The 18701-nt window shown below is 40.7% G+C and overlaps 1 protein-coding gene across 5 annotated transcripts in view; it reads left to right on the top strand.

Annotated features, from left to right (window-relative positions):
- RALGPS2 (Ral GEF with PH domain and SH3 binding motif 2) overlaps positions 1–18701 on the top strand; it is a 116435-nt gene that overhangs the window by 81933 nt on the left and 15801 nt on the right. For 4 of the 5 annotated variants that reach the window (XM_054165538.1, XM_054165536.1, XM_054165539.1 and 1 more), the window contains 5 exons: positions 2249–2316; positions 2976–3111; positions 3895–4046; positions 14362–14416; positions 18564–18641. In XM_054165538.1, the coding sequence (XP_054021513.1) occupies positions 2249–2316; positions 2976–3111; positions 3895–4046; positions 14362–14416; positions 18564–18641 (489 nt within the window). The remainder of the gene's footprint in view (positions 1–2248; positions 2317–2975; positions 3112–3894; positions 4047–14361; positions 14417–18563; positions 18642–18701) is intronic. The other variant, XM_054165537.1, reaches the window with a different exon arrangement.

Genomic DNA, 18701 nt, shown 5'->3' with positions numbered 1-18701 from the left:
TGGGAGGGGTACTGAAGGAACAGATATTTTATACCTCTAACCTGGATTTATTAAAAGGCAGCAAATAGGGACCCTTCAGTTTGTCAAAGAACAGTTACTGAGGACTCGGACACTTGGCTTCCCTTCTGAGATCTGTCAGTTGTTCCCTTCATGTCTGTATGCAAGTATCTGATTTCCCTTTCTGCTGAAGTCTTCTGTAGCCTGGTTTTGAAAGTACTGCTTGCCTGTCACTTGAGAGGAAAGCTCTCTGGTCAGATATTTGAAAGAAAAAAACACACCACCAAACCAAATTTTCTCAACTGCACAGTCTGCTTCTTAGTGGCATACTGGTCTCATGAATTCCACAATCCATCTTCTTCAGCCTTCACTAGGTAGGACTTACTACTAGTGGGAATTTCGTTGCTTCATCTTTCACAAGTCACATTGTGAGAGCAGGGAAATGAACGGAGACAACTGCACTTCATGCAGAAACATGGCTGTCTTTCTGTGTTTTTTGCACCCACAGGATTTGTATGTCTCCAAAACAGGGAAGGAGTGTTCTTTTGAAGAACTATTCTTACTATATTTAACTACTTTTTATCCACTAAAGTAACTGCAAAAAGGCTGAAGTTAGAGAGCAGCCATTGTAACTTGAATATTTTTTTTTTCCCCTGCCCCTGTACTCTGCACTGGTTAGGCCACACCTTGAGTATTGTGTCCAGTTCTGGACCCCTCAATTTAAGAAGGATATTGAGACACTTGCATGTGTCCAAAGAAGGGCAATGAGGCTGAGGAGAAGCCTCGAGCACAAGCCCTATAAGGAGAAGCTGAGGGAGCTGGGATTGTTTAGCCTGGAGAAGAGGAGTCTCAGGGGAGACCTTGTTGCTGTCTATAACCACCTGAAGGGTGGTTCTAGCCAGGAGGGAGTTGGTCTCTTCTCTCAAGCAACTAGCACCAGAACAAGAGGACACAGTCTCAAGCTGCACCAGGGGAAGTTTAGGCTGGAGGTGAGGAGAAAGTTCTTCACTGAGAGAGTCATGCTGCCCAGGGAGGTGGTGGAGTCACCATCCCTATAGGTGTTCAAGAGGGGATTGGATGTGGCACTTGGTGCCATGGTTTAGTCATGGGGTCTGTGGTGACAGGTTGGACTTGATGATCTTTGAGGTCTCTTCCAACCTTGGTGATTCTGTGATTTTATTTAAAAAAAAATCAATTTTATAATTGTAATGAATTGTTGCTAAATTGCCTGGGGATGGGAAAGAAGGAGAAGCTGTCACATTTCACATTTTTCTCCCCAAAATTAAGTAGATGTTTTTCCAATCCTGATCATTTCAAAGATTCTACTTCTGCAAACCACGGACAAGATACGCTTGATCTGCCTGGAATTTTCTGCTTCTGGAGTCTGCCTTCTTTGTGGTTCTGTTGGAAACGGCATTAAAAAATGCCTGCTATGGAAGAGGCTTGAATTATGGGTGCAGTCAAGTTGATAATGGATTTTCCAAAATGCAAGAAGAATAATTTTGGCTTTTAGACCAGTAAAGACAAAAGGCTTGGCTCAGTAGAGCACTTTGTAGGAAAATTTAAAATATGGAATGTAGTTAGTAGAAGTAGTATAGCCAAGGTGGGGGGGGTGCAGCTGCATACATTTTATTCTTCCTAGTTTTTATGCTAGAGTAGTGGTATCATCACTGAATTTCATGTATCTGCTCAACAGTCCCAGGGCTGTGGAAGTCCTGGTTTGTGTGTGGCTCTGTTGTCACTGTGGGTTGCTTGGTGCCAACATAAAGCAATGTCCTCACCGCCTGCTCCTTCCACAGCTTGGCTTTGTCACACCTTCCTAACCGCTCACGTGGAGCTTTGCTCGGGGAAGATAGCAACTGGTGGAGCTTCGGTAGCTTGTGGCTGCCTCTGCCTGCTGAATCAGGCTCCTGTTGCAGAAGAGGCTTCAGGGATGTACCAGAGCCAAGGTTTGCTCTTGAGTCTGGTCCTCCTTCAGCCACAGTGTTGCACACCTCCCCTGGTCTACACGAACCAAAGCAATAAACTCATGAAGTGCATTATTCCCTGTTGCAGTACAAGGGTTATTTCCACCCAAAATAGATAAAAAAAGAACGTTTGGAGATAATGTGTGCATGGGTTTATAGCATTTCTTGCAATCACAGAAAGAGGCAGCTTTCAGCTGTAAATGTACAGAAGTAATCTTTCCAAAACTTATTTTTATGTGCTTCTATTTCCTGATAAAATAACTTCTCATGTTTCTTTAATGCAGACTTTCATTAAAGATAGAACCAGGGACCAGCACCCCCCACTCTGCTGCTTCCAGAGAAGATTTAGTAGGTAAGGGCTTACAAATGTGGGTTGTCAGATGCATTATTTTTGAGTCATGAAGGTGGAAAATATTTGCTTGAGGTTCATAAAGAAGTGTGAAGTATAAACACTGTGTATTTGTAATAAAAAGTCTAAAGATGATCTGTAAAGGAATTCTTTCAGGGAATTGAGTACGGCTTTTAGGTTCTTGTATGTATTGTGGCACTAACTTGTTAGTGTCATATGGGGTGAAGAGCTATTAAGTATTCATTCTTTGTTGTGTCTAGACAGGAGAGCCGCCTTCTGAGCTTTCCATGGTACAATAAGCTTCCAAATATGTGCATTATTTTTGATCAATGCCAAAAGGCAGGGGTTTCAAAATGTAAAATCAGTGGGACCTGTTTAATGCCATTGTAGCTAATTCAGGAACCTTTAGGACTGAGACCAGTTAATTACAAGGTTGTTTTGTGTTTTGGGTTGTTTTTTTAAATAAGAGTTTATTTTTGATGCTGTGCAAAGAACCTAAATTTCAACAGTTTTAATTACCAGTATGCTAGTGTGTCTTATTACAGTCTGTCCCTTACAAATTGAGTTTAGGAACTTCTGTGCAGCTCTTCCACAATTTTCTGAGAAGTAATCCTGACAGTAGTTCTAAAGCTACTCAGGAGTAATGTTTCTTCTGTTCCCAGGCTCTGAAGTTGGAGCTTCTCCACAAAGTGGACGGAAAAATGCTGCAGCAGAAGGAGCCTTGCTACCACCAACGCCTCCTTCACCTAGGAACCTGATACCACATGGGCACAGGAAATGTCACAGTCTAGGATACAAGTCAGCATTTTATTTAACCTGAAAATCCTCAGCTTTGTGATGCATCATCTTTATGTACAAAAGCTTTGCTTTTAAAATGTAACATGATTTGTGCACAGTACCTCACTTAGAGATCAATTTGTGGCAGGAGAGTAAGCTCAGAACTACAGTGGTAGTTATGGTAATCCCAATCAAAGAGAATTAGACAAAATAAGAAGACTGTGTGGCTATCGGGATAAGAATAGCCAGTGAGTTAGCCAAACAAGGCTCCTCTTGTGTGATGAAACTATCACTTACAGCAACTCCATGCCAGTGTAATTCTTTTAAACTGAAATCCTTAATTGATATTTTCATAGTGAGACCTTCTGTACAGACTTCGATATAATTTTGTATAGTGATGGAATCAGATGTTGTTGGGTTTTTGCATACACCTTGGTTGCTGTTGTTTTTATATACAGATATATATGTGTGCTTCTAAGTCGTATCTTGACAACTGTATCAGCAATTCCCTTGTCAGCTTTTCAAAAGGCAAGATTGTAGCTATTCAGTAATCTCTTAATTTAGATTGTGTAAATTAAATGAGCTAGAATGCAGTTCCAAAGTTCAGTTATGTAAGTGTTATAGTAAGACAGAAGTACCTTAAGATACTGAACCAATTCCTATAGATTAATGCCTATGACTTGAGCTGTGGTTTTGCTTGATATTCAGGACACGCTGCATACAGTCTTTTGGGATGTTAATGCAACAACATTTGAAACTTACCAAAGATAGTGTCATAACAGTTTTATTCTTCTTCATTTCCAGTTTCATACACAAAATGAATACAGCTGAATTCAAAAGTGCAACATTCCCTAACGCAGGATCAAGGCATCTACTGGATGACAGCGTCCTGGAGCCTCACGTCCCATCCCGAGGGCAGGCAGAAAGCTCCACCCTTTCTAGTGGAATATCCATAGGTAGGAACTCTAAACATACTTGTGTAGTATGTGATCTTGTAATAAAGACTCTAGCATAATTAGTTGGTCTCTGTACAAGCAGTGGTACTAGGTCTAAAATACCAGTTCCATTTTAGAACAGATTTGAGAAACGCACGTGAAGAAGGGCAGCATCAACTGACATATTATTTAAAAAGTACTTTTTTACATCCCCCTAACCTCAGACACTCTTCCTCTTTCTTGGTGTGATGGAGGCAAAGGCAGAGCACCATTTTCTAATTTTCTTCCTCATCCTCCAAATCATTCCAAGTTAGAAATGCCTTGTGGTAGGATTTTGCTTTAAAATGCAACATTGAACTGATAGTGAGACATGTAATTTGCTGACAGTCTTTAAGAGCAGCATTTCCAACTACTGACTTTTGTCAAGAGTCAATATCAATTTAACTTTTACTTACTTCAGACTGTCAGGGTCTACTTCATTTTGGTAAACAATTTGTCTTCAAATATTTAAGGTATTCTTCTTTTGAGAATTTCTGCTTCCTGAGTTTGCTCTCTCTTCCTATTGTGGACAGATGCTTGAAGTGAAGGGAGGTCAGGGCAAGTGCCTCTTAGATTCAGTTCACTGCAGCCAGGGTTGAGAAATTCAACCTCTCATTAGCTTGATAGAATTCAACGGTGTTCAGGTTTTATGCATTTATAGTAATAAAAGATTTTTGTAGTGTTACACATTTGTTTGGATAAGTTTATTTTTAGAACAGTTTTGCTTTTTTAGGCTACATGGAGAGAAACAAAGTCACACAGTTTCAACTTATGTTGTTTGCAGGAGCTCTTACTGCATTTTATTGAGGAGAAGGCCATATTCTGAGCAAACACTAAATATATCTTTCATAAGGAAAAAGTCAAATACCTGGAGGCAATAATGTAAAAAAAAATATGGTAATAAGTAGATCAGTGAAACTAGCTTAGACCGAAGTATCTTGAACCTGGTCACATCAGAAAGCTTCCACTGTTACCTGTCTCTGTTGCTACAGGTTTGCTGCTGTGGCAAAATTTGCCATTTCAGATTCATCCAGCAGGAATGGTGCTTCTCATCTGCATGCAAACAGTTTGTATTCTCAGGGGTTGCACAGTACAGGAGAAGCAAACTTTGGTCACTTCACTTTAGAAGTAGCATTGCCCTTTTCCTGGGACAGGCTTTTTCCTGCCATTTTCTAAGTATCTAAGAAGCTTCTCTGCAGTTGATCCTCTTGACCTTTTAGTTACTTATCTTCATTTGAGTCTATTGGGGAAGGCTTGCTGGAGCTGACAAGCATTTTTTCATGAGGTGCAGTTAAGAACCACTCACCATCTAGAGATTTTGGAGACCACAGGATTTTCCTGCTGTGTATCATCTCTGAATGTTTCAACGCTGTTCTCAAGCTTAACTCAGAGGTGACTTTATAGACTTGATGTAGTTGCCCTTACAAGTTGGAACAAAGTGCCACTTTCTATAAATCATTTGTAAAAAAACCAGCTTCATACATTTTGAGTATGATGAGCATTTGTGGTTAGAACTTGCTCTGTCCCAATCCCTTCCACCTCCAGCTTCCCCACACTCAGGATTCTTTAGCTTTGTCGCTGTTTTGACAATCTTAACGTCATTGTTATTTTTGCTGCTTCTTGATTGTGAAATTTTGAATGACACCAAATACTACTAGATATGCTAAAAGTAAGTATGGGGGAAGAGAGTTAAGTTCTGGAGGCTTTCAGTATCTATTACTGAAGAATTATTGGAAATGTAAGTTTTCTGGCATTCTGTCCTGCTGCTTCAGCAGGATTTCAGGAAGTTGATTGAAGCTGCTAAGTTCCTCCATCGTGTTTGAAGTAGTCTGTTTACTCAGTACTTGGAAATAGTACAGTCACTGGAGCAGAGAGGAGGTTTGCAGTATTCTACAACACAACTTCAAAAGATGGTCAGGAAAACTTCTTCTGAATGTGTACTGAAAGGGGTGTTATGCCTCCCCTTGCCCGTAAATGTGGATTTAAACCTGCTACTCTGGAAACAGAACTACTTCTTAGGTACAAGCCTATATAGGAGTAAACCTTTGGGATAAATTTCCCCCTTCAAAACATGGGCAGTCTTTCTGCTATGCCAGCACCTTGAACATGACCTTAAAGAAGACTTTAAAACACTCTTGTGTTTGGAGGGCTGAGATGTGTTTAAACCTTTCCTACCCTTTCATAGTGGACAATCTGATACAATCTGCTTCTGCATCAAATGTCAAACAAGCAGCAAGGTAACAGCAGTGTCTATAGTGTGTTTGTATGCAGCACTGAACTGTTACAGTCATCTTTCTGAATTGTCAGAGCATGTGAGTTCTTACTTCTTTTTTTATCAGGACTCATGCTGGAGTTGCCCTGGCTGTGCCCAGGTTACTGTAGCCCATTTACATTTCAGTAAAGGAATTCATGGCTATGTTATGAAGTTTCATCAAAGTATTACCTATTTTTCCACTGGTGAACAGGGCAACTACTCTGTATACACCAGGACTTTTCCCCTTGGATTTCTTCAATTATCTCTGTGATGCAAGTTTTCAATCTGTGTTAGAGATCACTTAGAGCATTGCTAGGTTTGAAATTCTTGGCATGATAAAATGCTGTGCTGCATGTAAGCATACTAAAACTGAGCAGTTAATCCAGCAGTGCGTGCATCTCTCAACTAAAAACACACATGCAAGTGATGATGGACAATTTTGTTCATGTTGTGCTGGGAAAGACTGATGATCTGTTCTGGGAAGGGTGCCTAGTGGTTGGACTTGATGATGTTGGAAGTCTTTTCCAACCTTAATGATTCTAGTTTGTGATTCTGTAGCATACCAAAGATTCTGCAGCAATATAATTACTCTTTTGGCCATTAAGGATACGCTAAGTGGGTCTTGTAGTTTGCAGTGAATGATTCCTAAAGCAGCAGCAATGCAGAAAGTAACTGAGGCACAGGACTTCCTGAAAATAGGCCTATGTAAAACATGACAGCCTCGGTCAGAGATCAGCACATCTGGTTCTGTTGCCATTTTACTGTGTAACATGGGTGCTTGTTATCTGCACCAAAGTGAGAAATCGCTTTCCAGCAGGGCCAAAGCTATCCTGATTCAAAGGAAGAAACACTTGACCAGTCATATATACAATATCAGATGGCAAATGTTCTCTTGAATTCAGGAATGTAACAAGAGGAAATAGTCTCTTCTGAGTTTCAGACGTTCATAATTTGGACAGCTGCATTTGAGCTACTCATTTGAAGCTCTTCATAATCACACAGAGAATGAAGATCTTCAAGAATGCGATTTATCTCATTCTTAGGTGGGTGACTGAAAAGAGGTTATGTGATTTGTGTCCTTAAAACCCTGCTTTAGTTCTGTTGACTGTTCATGTATTATCTTTTGACAGGTAACACATGAACATACAGATGAATACTGCTGACAGTGTCTGGTTTGTACAGACAATCCAGAATATCTGTTTGTAGTAAATTGTGTGTTCTAATCCTTTGAGTGAAACTTGAGCCTTTATTCTAATGTAATCAGAAAAATCAATGCTGTGGAGTCAAAGGTATTTTAAATCAGTATGAATTAATGGAAGAAAGTGCCTCTGTAAGAACAGTACATTTTCAAACCTAAACTGGCATATAACATGCTTACAAGACTATCAGCATTTTAATGAATTCCTCTACAAGTCACCATCTTAAATTACTTGAATTCTGCAAGGGATTATATTTCTCTTTAAATGAAGTATAGTTGCAGCTATACAGTGTATGCCTTTACTTGCAGGTTTTTGGCAGCCTATACAGTAGGGAAGAAATCTGCACAGCCAGTGTTTGTTTGATTCCTTACCCTGTAGTATGCTGTTGAGGTGTCTAGGATTCTGAGTCATCAGCAGTCTGCATCAGAAGATCAAAGTTTGGGTAGGGTACCAGGCAGAAGAAATATGTATTTTATATATTTTTTTAAATACTCCATTTAAAAGAGTATGAAGATGCCAATCTTTTCCCCTATATGGGCATACCCTGTCCTGCTATTGTCATAGAGTAAATTCAAAAGCTGTATAATACTTTGGGTTAAAAATGCACATGTAGGTGCCTAGAACTCAGAAGAGGAGAGGAGGCATACAATAGTTCTAGCACCCCATTTATTCCCTAATCCTTACTGTCTGGTCCAAGCCATGTACTGTGGATCACAGAATCACAGAATGTTAGGGGCTGGTAGGGACCTTGAAAGATCATCCAGTCCCACCCCGCTGCCAGAGCAGCATCTCCTGTACGAGATCACACAGGAATGTATCCAGGTGGGTTTTGAATATCTCCAGAGAAGGAGAGTCCACAACCCCTCTGGGCAGCCTGGTCCAGTTCTGTCACCCTCACAGTGAAAAAATTTTTCCACATGTTTACGTGGAACTTCCTTTGCCACAATTTCAATCCATTTCCTCTTGTCCTGCCACTGGGCATCACCAGGAGGAGCCTGCCTCCATCCTCTCAGCACTCAGTCTCCCCTTCTCCCAGCTAAAGAGACCCAGGTCCTTCAGTTTCTCCTTATAAGGGTGCTTTGTAATTGCTAGAGTTGTGCAAACCCCCTGCTTCTGCCCCATCATTACCTATTTGGTTATTTACCCTTGTTAGTTTTTCATGATGAAACTCATTGTCAGTGATGCTATTATAAGTTTGTGTCAATTCTCTTGCTTCATATTGCTTGAGTCATTTGCCAGTCTTCACACCATTCTTACCTGGCTAGCTCGCAAGGCAAAGATTTAAACGTTACTGTAAACTAGTTGAATGGTAATGAACTGGTTAAACATGAATATTTTCAGTATGGTCAAACTCAACAAGGCAGAATATGGCCTTGAGTCCATCTCCATGATGTTAGCTGAGCTGTATTGTGCTACATCAATTAAAGTTCTGGCTTCTTCACCATTTTTTTGTGTTTTCACCTTAGAATTTCAAGTTCTATCAGGTCAGTCACCAGCTCTAGTGACTAGAGCTCTGGAAACACTGTGGAGCTGGAGCCAAGAGAGTGTCAGTCACAGATTTGAGAAGTGGAAAGAATTTTTCGTCTGAATGCTTTTTAAACTCTTTGGGATTGGTTTGTTTATATTAACACCTGTTTAACTTTGGGGATTAACTTCTGGATAAAAGAAGCCTGTGTTAAATGTTCAATATCCTCAGACTTTCAGCAGTGAGTGGATGCCGTGACCAGGGGAAATGGGTCTGCAGTGGTATAGGCATTGCCTATCACCTAACTAGGAACCTAGCCTCGTGCTGTTTGTGTGGCTGTAGCATAGCCATATGTGTAGGCACGTCTACAAATGCAAACAGAAAATTCCTGTCTGTATTCAGCTGCAGCTCTAGAGCTCTTTGTAAACCCTCCTGAAACTTGTCAGATAATCATCAGCATGGTTAGCAAAAAATCATTTCGAATTGTTGTTACTCCTAAGGCAGGAAAAAGGCTTCATGTTACACAGCAAACATCAGAGAATCACAGATACATTGGGTTGGAAGGAGCCTAGAGGTCATCTAATCCAACCCCTCTGCAGTGAGCAGAGACATCTCCAGCTAGGTTAGGTTGCTCAGAGCCCCATCAGGATAAACACAACTCTGATTTTTAGGTTGATTAACAATAAGGAAAACTAGGAAGATAGAGGTTGTGTGAAGTGGCTTCTTGCATAAAGCCCCAAATTTGTGTAGAACATTACTTAATAGAATAGACTTATAATACCTAGAATTTATTATTAAGTTTAACCTGGAGACCTGCTCAAGGTGGTTGGAAAAACTCAAGTATAGAGTACGTGCTTGAGGAGAGTTTAAGAAGGTGATATATTTTTGGAGTACGGAATGAATGAACTATTTCCAGTTAAGTTGATGGTCAAATAGTGCACTTCATGTTTGAACAGAATTTGGCTAGACATCTGACTTCTGTTTGGTTAAAAACAGTTCCTTTCACCTCTGTTTTGTTTTGGAGGGAGGGATGTAATGTATATGCTTTTTTGGAAAAGGGGCTTTTACAGTATCAAAACTCTTGTTGTGGAAAATACCTCCCAGAGATCTTTAGAATCTAAAAAATCCTGTTAGAGATAGTCAATATAGATGGTAGAGAGCTCCTTAAATGCTAAGATTCAACCTCTTCTATTTTTTTTTACTTGTTTTAAAAATATTTTGTTTAAATCCTAGGTAAATATAGAGGTTAAATCATCTATATGTGCTGTTTGGCACACTTTTTTCCAAGTTCTACATTGCTTGTAAAAGTTTAATTGGCAATTTGTGTATAGATTAAACATTTTAAATGAAACTCTATGAGCCCCCCCCTCCCCCAATTCATTTAACTTTGGTATCTGTACTGATACTGTAACAAGGATTTTTAGTGTCTGAAAGCTGGGTGCTGCACTTTGGCCACGGCAGCCCCATGCAGAGCTACAGGCTGGGGTCAGAGTGGCTGGAGAGCTCCCAAACAGAGAGGGACCTGAGGGTGCTGACTGACAGCCGCCTAAACATGAGCCAGCAGTGTGCCCAGGTGGCCAAGAAGGCTAATGGCATCCTGGCCTCCATTAGGAATAGTGTGGCCAGCAGCAGCAGGGAAGTCATTGTGCCCCTGTACTCTGCATTGGTTAGGCCACACCTTGAGTCCTGTGTCCAGTTCTGGGCCCCTCAGTTTAAGAAGGACATCGAGACACTTGAAGGTGTCCTGAGAAGGGCAACAAGGCTGGTGAGAGGCCTTGAGCACAAGCCCTGTGAGGAGAGGCTGAGGGAGCTGGGGTTGTTTAGCCTGGAGAAGAGGAGGCTCAGAGGTACCTCATTGCCCTCTACAACTGCCTGAAAGGTGGTTGTAGCCAGGAAGGGGTTGGTCTCTTCTCCCAGGCAACCAGCACCAGAACAAGGGGACACAGTCTCAAGCTGTGCCAGGGGAGGTTTAGGCTGGAGGTGAGGAGAAAGTTCTTCACCGAGAGAGTCATTCATCATTGGAATGGCCTGCCCAGGGAGGTGGTGGAGTGACCATCCCTGGAGGTGTTCAAGAGGAGATTGGACGTGGCACTTGGTGCCATGGTCTAGTCATGAGGTCTGTGGTGACAGGTTGGACTCGATGATCTTTAAGGTCTCTTCCAACCTCAGTGATACTGTGATACTGTAAAGACTACATTTCAGCTCTTTTGGGTTTTTAAAAAGCAGCACTGGCTTTTAAATCTTCCTGTAGAGTACTTAGTACAGTGCTTGAAACAGCTTTTTTAGCAAAGCTGATGTAGTTGCCATCAAAATGTCATTTCAGATAAAATTCTAATGTGTCATCCTACTTTAAATATACCCAAAAAATTACTTTATAACACCCTATTGCAAGGGGGTTCTAATTATGTGGATTTGTTATCTCATGGGCCTCAATCAAGTAGAGCTGTCACATTGAAGTTGCACTTCTTGTTAATATGAAGCTAAATCTATGCAGTAATAACGAAATAAATAAGATTCTGAGTGCCCCTAATAACTTCAGGGTTGGCTGGATACCTAGGGTAAACAGGAATTACTGCACCATTTTGCAGGACTGACTGCTCCAAGTAGCAATAAGGAAAGTTTCAATTAGGTGCAGGGAAAACTGTTTTCACATGCAGGCTGTGAAGCACAGTAACCAATTACTCCAAGTAAGAGACTGTAGACTGCCTCCTTGAAGACACTAAGTCTGAGCATCAAGTTAAATTTGACTAGAATGTTGGACCAGGTGACCTCCCACGGTCCCTTCAAGCCAGAATTAGTACAAAATTAGTAAGTTGCTTATAGAAACAAGCAGGAGAATCTCTGTGTTTGAGCAGGTCTGGACCAGGCCTTCTTAGAAACAGTCCAGGTCCTGCCATACTGGACGATTGCATTTGCTTGGAAAAGTACCCAGCAGTAGCAGCAATTACTCACTTCCTGTTCATGCTGTTCCCTCATTTCTGCTCCTCGGTGTTTAGATGGTACAAGAAATGCACTCTTGTCTTCACAACAGTCCAGGATACTGGATTCCCTTTCTTGAGAAATCACCACACTTGAAACCCTCTTTCCTAATTGTCATTCCTCCTGCTAAAAGGAGGATTATAGTACTTTAAGTTCTTTCTTAAAGACAGTCAACTGGGAGGTCTCACCTGCTTAAAGTTGTCTCTGAAGTCTATTACATCTGATTCCATCTCTTCATCCCCAAACTTTGTTACTTGTTTATTTGAAGAGACTTTGTATTTTGCCTTACAGACAGCACAGCTGTGTTTGTGTTTGGATTAAATAAATCATTGAGCTTTTCACTGTGATATGGATGTAGAATTTGCTTAAAGTATTAAAGTGCAAGTTGTTTCTTCCAGGAAATTATAGGCTTTTATTTGTGATTTTGCAAAGACTTCTACTATAACAGCAGGCTCTGTGTTACTCCAACTCTGTAGGGTACTCCAACTGGTTACTCTAGTTTTGCCTGGGATACTTCATGATCTAGCTGGTGGTATTCCTGTATAAAAGGGTGAAGAACAACATGAAGTTCAGTCCACACGTCCTCTTACTTTTCCATGGTGCAACTCAGATGTAAGCTGTGCTGAAAAGGACTTGTGATTATAGTCACTTTTTACTCACTTGCCTTGTGGCATCAGAATGTTTGCTGATAGATTAAATTTGTTCTTACTTGAAGTAAGAACACTTACTCAACTGTAGTAACTGTGGCTCTTTGATACATTGCCCTCACAGCTCCAGAGGAAGTATAAGTCACAGCAGTGTAAATAACACTACTTTTCTTTTATGGACAAGCTATGTGCTGCTGTAACCTCATAAGCAGTTGAATGCTTAAAGATCAATGATCTGGTCATGTAAGTGTTGGAATCTTAAAAGGCATTTCTAGAACCTGTTGAGTGTTGTATTCCCCTTCTTTGCAGACCTTTTTGCTTACCTTAGGAGCCAGTAACTCCACCGGAACATCAATTTTCTATGTCTCTTAGCAACTTCCACTACACAAGTCCCTGTTTCTGTAATGTCAATGTGAACCAGGTTAGGACCTTCCTTTAGGAGAAGCTGAGGATAAGCAGAGATCAAATTATCTGGTACCCCTCAGAGATGACATAAACAGAGGATGTTAAGCTGATGTTTGGAGAAGAGGCATTGAAGTTGAATTGCCTGGCAAATACAGGCAATCCATGCTGAGATTTTCATGGCTGTTGGCTGTCACCCTGCTCTGTATGTACCTTTGTACAATGAAGCTTTAATCTCCAGGGCACCACTGTTCCCTGCTGATGTTCCGTGTAAAATTACAGGGAACTGGTTCCCATTTTCAGCCTTTATTTCTCAGTGGGAATCCTCCCGTAGGGTGCATTGATTCAGATGTGATTTGGCTTTTTTTGTTTGTCTGAAAATCATCATAAATCAACTCTGTCTTTCATGTATGGATATTCAAGAGGCAGAGCAAACTGTCCAAGTTAATGTGCCAGAAGGTGGGCTTTTAGCAGTGACTGACATTGAATTAGGCTGAAAGTGAGGCTTGAAGTAGAAGGCAAGGACAGGAGCAGGTTTGGTCTGAGAGGTGAAGAGCTAGCAAGAGCCTGAACATTGTTTATGGTACAGTACTGAAGGTATTGAGTACTGTTAACTGATACATATTTGCTGAATTTTAACAAAACTGCCGATGACACTACCTTATGTCTGTATTTAAATCCTAGCTTTCAGACTGGTGGGATTCACTGGAATTGTAAAGTTTATGTTTTTATAGGTCTGCCCTGAGTGGATGTATCAGATATTTGGATTCTGTGGTTTTCCTCTACTTTGAATGTTTAAAATAAAATACTTACAGTAACATGGAGTTACTTTGTGAAGCACAGAAGGAAAAAAATAAACACTGATGGGATCTGATACAGTAGGTGGGACCCAACTTTAAAAGGTTGTTTAAGCCTTCTCAGATCAACAAAGCCTTCTAATGTATTGGAGATTCAGCAGCGAGTTTGCACTGCTGCAGATTTGCACCTCTGTGTCATCACCATATATGACTGCATAAGAAATTAAATAAGTGACCTTTCTTTTTAAATGCTTCTTGTGTTAATCAGACAAATCTATGTTTAGAATGTTTTTTAAACTTAGAAACCGCTTCTTCCATTTATTAGCACTCCTTCATCTTCTTAATGTGTGCCTAGACCTTGTTCCTTCAAACCTCTGCCTCCCTTGATGTGAAATTTCTGAAGCAAAGTGTTCTCAAAGTATTCCCATTGTAGTATTTTATTGAAGCATTTTTTAACACATTTGGTCAGAATATTTAAGAAGAGAAACATAATTGAAGTAGACAGAGTTTAGGTGATGAAATAAAGTATCATTCATTCTTATCTTTTTTTAAAGGTAGCAGTGATGGTTCTGAACTCAGTGAAGAGACTTCCTGGCCAGCATTTGAAAGGTAGGGAAAACTGCCGCTTAAACAGTGTGAAAATGGTGCTTTATTTTAGTGATCTAGAGATCTGCTGTGTGTAAGAATATTAATAAACTGTAGTAAGTTCACTGCACCTGTTACAGCAGCACTTAAGTGCCTTCTACTTGCTAGTAATTAATATGGCTTTTGTCTAATTAGGTATGTACTCATTGCACATGTTCTTCTGAACAGCTCAACCAGAGTACTATTAAACCCAAACTGTTACTTCTGTTCTTATATTTTATTTATCCTGTGTATGCTATTCACATAACCTGTCTGGGTTTCATTTTCACTTTCACTGAGATTTCACCCATTCCTGGTTCCTTTGTTCTTGTAACTGACATTTTTACCTGTTATGGTCTTTCTCATCTGATCTTCAATTCATTGTTACTTGCCCTTGTTACGTGGGCAAACACAAAAATGCCCCTTGCTAATGTCTGATTTTGTGGTCCAGGATTAAATCTTGCTCCTTATCCAATAACTGCAAACACTCAGGTGACACTGGCCACTTCAATCCTTTCCCATGTTGTGTTTGAGAATGTGGTAAAAGACTAACAGCTGTAGTTCAGTGCAGCAAAAGGTGGAATTTTCATCTTCCCATAGATGAGTAAGACGCACGTTACACTGCATAGCTCACTCCTCTAGCTCAATTTCAGGTAATCCATCAGAGTTGCTATGGATGACTTCTCCCTACAATGCTTTGAGGATGTGTTTCGTAGAAATTTTTGTGAAAGAACTTTTTCTTTGTACTTGGGAACTGTGAGCACAAACCTTGTACTCTGCTTGAATTTGGTGAGGTTGTGTGTTGCTTTTTGAAAGAAATCTTCGAGTACCACTGTGTGCCAAAGGTGAACTCTTTGATAGTTCATGCTATAAATATGATTATATGAGGTAATGCACTCATGATTCCATTATGTAAGCAGTAAGAACTTTCTCCATGAGCTTAGTAAAACAATTGGGTCAGTAGGAAAATCTCTAACTTACATGTACTTTGATATGCAACCTGCAACATTAAGAAGATTTTCTTCTTTTGCCTTCCCTGCTTCTGGAATTAATCAAGTTCAGGTTATTTCTCAAAGCTAAGAAGTTATATGGAAAAGCCTTAGACAAAAGGGTGAACTGAGTATTTTTACCTCAGGCTTAAGCTCATGGTAACACTCTTCAGAATTATTGTGTGGACTTCTGAGACAAAGCAGAGGCTTTTCATCCCTGTCCTAATGAGGGCTGACTGGCCCAGGCACCCCCCAGTTAAAAGGTTCACTGCATGTCTAACAATTATGTCAGAAGATGCTTCCTCCTCTTCCAAATTCCACTTGCCTTCAATACTTTCTTCTGTCCAGAGAGAGCTCTTTGAGAACTGTTTATAGTTGCATGTGTTTCAGGACAAGTTCTTTTTCCTGCTTCCAGGAAGAAGGATTGAATTCCTTACAGACATTGAAAGCATCATGTGTGAAACCTTACATCTGTTCCTTGGTTTATAAGATGATGAAGCCTGTTTTGGAATTTAATAGGTGGTACATTGACATGCAAATATCAAAATGTAGGACAGGTAGAGAGGTTATCTCCCTACTTTTGATCTGTACAGTGGGTTGCCATTCTTCAAAAGAGTCTTTTGAAATAAGGGAGAAGCATTAGTTGTCTGGAATTGACAGCTACTGGCAAAATTGGGATGCATCCAGTGTCATTAATGAAGCATCCTATGCAGTGCAAGTGGGAATTCAATATTTGCCAGTGGCTTAGGAACAGGATCTTTGGGTAGGAGGGCTTTCCTGGTCTAGTAGGAGACGTCCCTGCCCATGGCAGGGTGGATAGGACTAGATGATCTTTAAGGTCCTTTCTCGGCCAAACTATACTATGATTAAATATGCATCATGTGCCTAACAGAAATTAGATACTCTACACGTTCTCCAGGTACAGAAGTTGTGACAAATATTATTGGATTTCCTGGCTCCCTTGCTCTTCTTAACTAGGAAATCCAGAAGGAATGAGAACTAGACTCTCTGATTGGTTTGAAGTGCAACAGAAACTTTAGAAAGAACTTTCAGCATGGAAGTGTCCTTTTAGGCTAATCAAAATTAGTTAAAGGACTTTAATTCTGAGGCCCGACACTTACATTATGGCAAGGACAGTACACAGAGCGGCATTCCAATCCTGTTGGTTGTCACCCTGAGTGTCTCTGAACAGATATCCCTGGGATAGTTCAAATGCAAGAGTAATAGTTGTTGTTACGCAGAAAAAACAAGCCTAAAGGTAGAAAGAAAATGCATTGTCATTTGCATGCAAAATATATGCATACCCAAATACACAGCTCATACCGTGGTTTTATTTCAGATACACAGATTGTGCTGGGTTGGAAGGGACCCTTAAAAGTCATCTTGTCCAACCCCCCTGCAGTCAGCAGGGGTATCCTCCAACTAGATCAGGCTGCCCAGGGCCACATTGAGTCTGATCTTTAGTTTCTCCAGGAATGAGGCCTCAGCTATTCCTGGGCAGCTTCTCCAGTATTTCACCACTCTCATTGTAAAGAATGTCCTCCTGATGTCCAGCCTAAATCTACCCTGCTCCAGTTTCAAACCATTGCCCCTTGTCCTGTCACTACAAGCCCTCTGAACAGTCCTTCCCCAGCCTTCCTGTGGGTCCCTTTCAGATGTTGAAATGTAGGTCTAAGGTGTCTCCCTGGAGCCTTCTCTTCTCCAGGCTGAACAGCCCCAATTCCTTCAACCTGTCTTCATAGAAGAGGTGCTCCAGCCCTCTGATCATCTTTGTGGCCCTCCTCTGGACCCGCTGAGCAGGTCCATGTCTCTCTTGTGTTGGGGACCCCAGAGCTGGATACAATACTCCAGCTGAGATCTCACCAGGGCAGAGTGGCAAAATCACCTCTCTTTACCTGCTGGCCATGCTTCTGTTGATGCAGCCCAGGATGCGATTTAATTTCATTTTAATTTAACTGAAAGGCAGTGGTAATGTTGAGAAACAGATGATGGCAAATTCTGGGATAGATGAATAGATGATCATTCTCTTTTGAAATTTCTTCTTGCAATAGTTTGAGCTGGTTTAAAAAAAAATAAAATTACAAAATCAAACAAAACCCCCTTCATTCTTCTTTAGTGCTGTTGTCTTTATCCTTTCTTTAAGCCTGTTTCTTTGCCTTGCTGAATGCTGTTCTGAGTTCAGATTGAAACATGATAATGTTGCTTGTTGAGATTTCCCATTCTGAGAAGCACTGCCCTATCCATATACAAGCACCTTTCCAGCTGATGCAAAGCCCCTCTCTCAGGTGACAAATTGCTGGATTATAGTGTGCAGATTTTGCTTGTAAAATTCTCATAGGCTTGTACTTAACGGCCTGCTTCTGCAGAATTAAGGCTGGTTTTCAGTCTTTAAGCATAATACAAGCAACTAGACAAACAGATAAAAAACAGGAGCTGAGGACAAAGTGCCTGTGCTTCTATTGATTTATATGGAATTCAGTCACCTAAGGGATCTGATCCAGAATAAGAAGGATCTGTGGGGCAGAACACAGTATTCAAAAGGAAGGTCTATCACAGAAGGCCTGGCTAAGGGTAACAGTATGGATCAGGTTAAGGACTCTGAAATATTGCAGCTTGAAGTTTAAAGCTTGTATGAACTGGAAAATTAAAATACTGCTTAGCTGATTTCCATGTTACTTGATACAACAGTATTTTGAGCAGTGTCAGACATCTTTTGATAGTGCCTTTGATTCCCTTCATTGTGTGTGTGTGCGTTCTCTCAGAAGTTGAAACTATTTTTGTAGTAACACAGAAAGTCAAGAGTTTAAAGACAAGTTTTATTGATGTCGTTCCTTTTTGCATTGGTATAATCTCCAAGCACTAAATGCAGACTTTGTTCTCAAAGTAAGCTTTTCTTCACTGCCAATAAACCATTTCAGTATTGTGAGTTCTGACAAAAAGAGTACCTGATGAAATAAACCACCTGCGGTATCTTACCCTGCATGCATTTGTCTAGGTAAAATTATCCTCGGTTTCTCATGTGGAAGAAGTGACTCTGTGATTTGCACACCCAAAAGAATACATGCTGTGCTGTTTTAGCAGTGGTGCTGTTTGTGTGAATACAAGTGTGTGTAACACATACAATTTATAATGGAATCCAACAGGCACAGGTTGTACCATTCTCTCGGTCCGGGGACAAGAATGTCACGAAATGGCTATCGAGGCCACATGAAGGCCAGCAGGTACAATCCCCACTGCACACAGAGGTGTCAAACTTTCCCTCTGGTATTGGTGATTTGGTT

This window comes from Dryobates pubescens, chromosome 11, assembly GCF_014839835.1.
Source record: "Dryobates pubescens isolate bDryPub1 chromosome 11, bDryPub1.pri, whole genome shotgun sequence".
In the NCBI taxonomy this organism is placed as follows: Eukaryota; Metazoa; Chordata; class Aves; order Piciformes; family Picidae; genus Dryobates; species Dryobates pubescens.
Note: the sequence above shows the minus strand (reverse complement) of the source record. Positions and strands in the feature narration are given on the sequence as shown.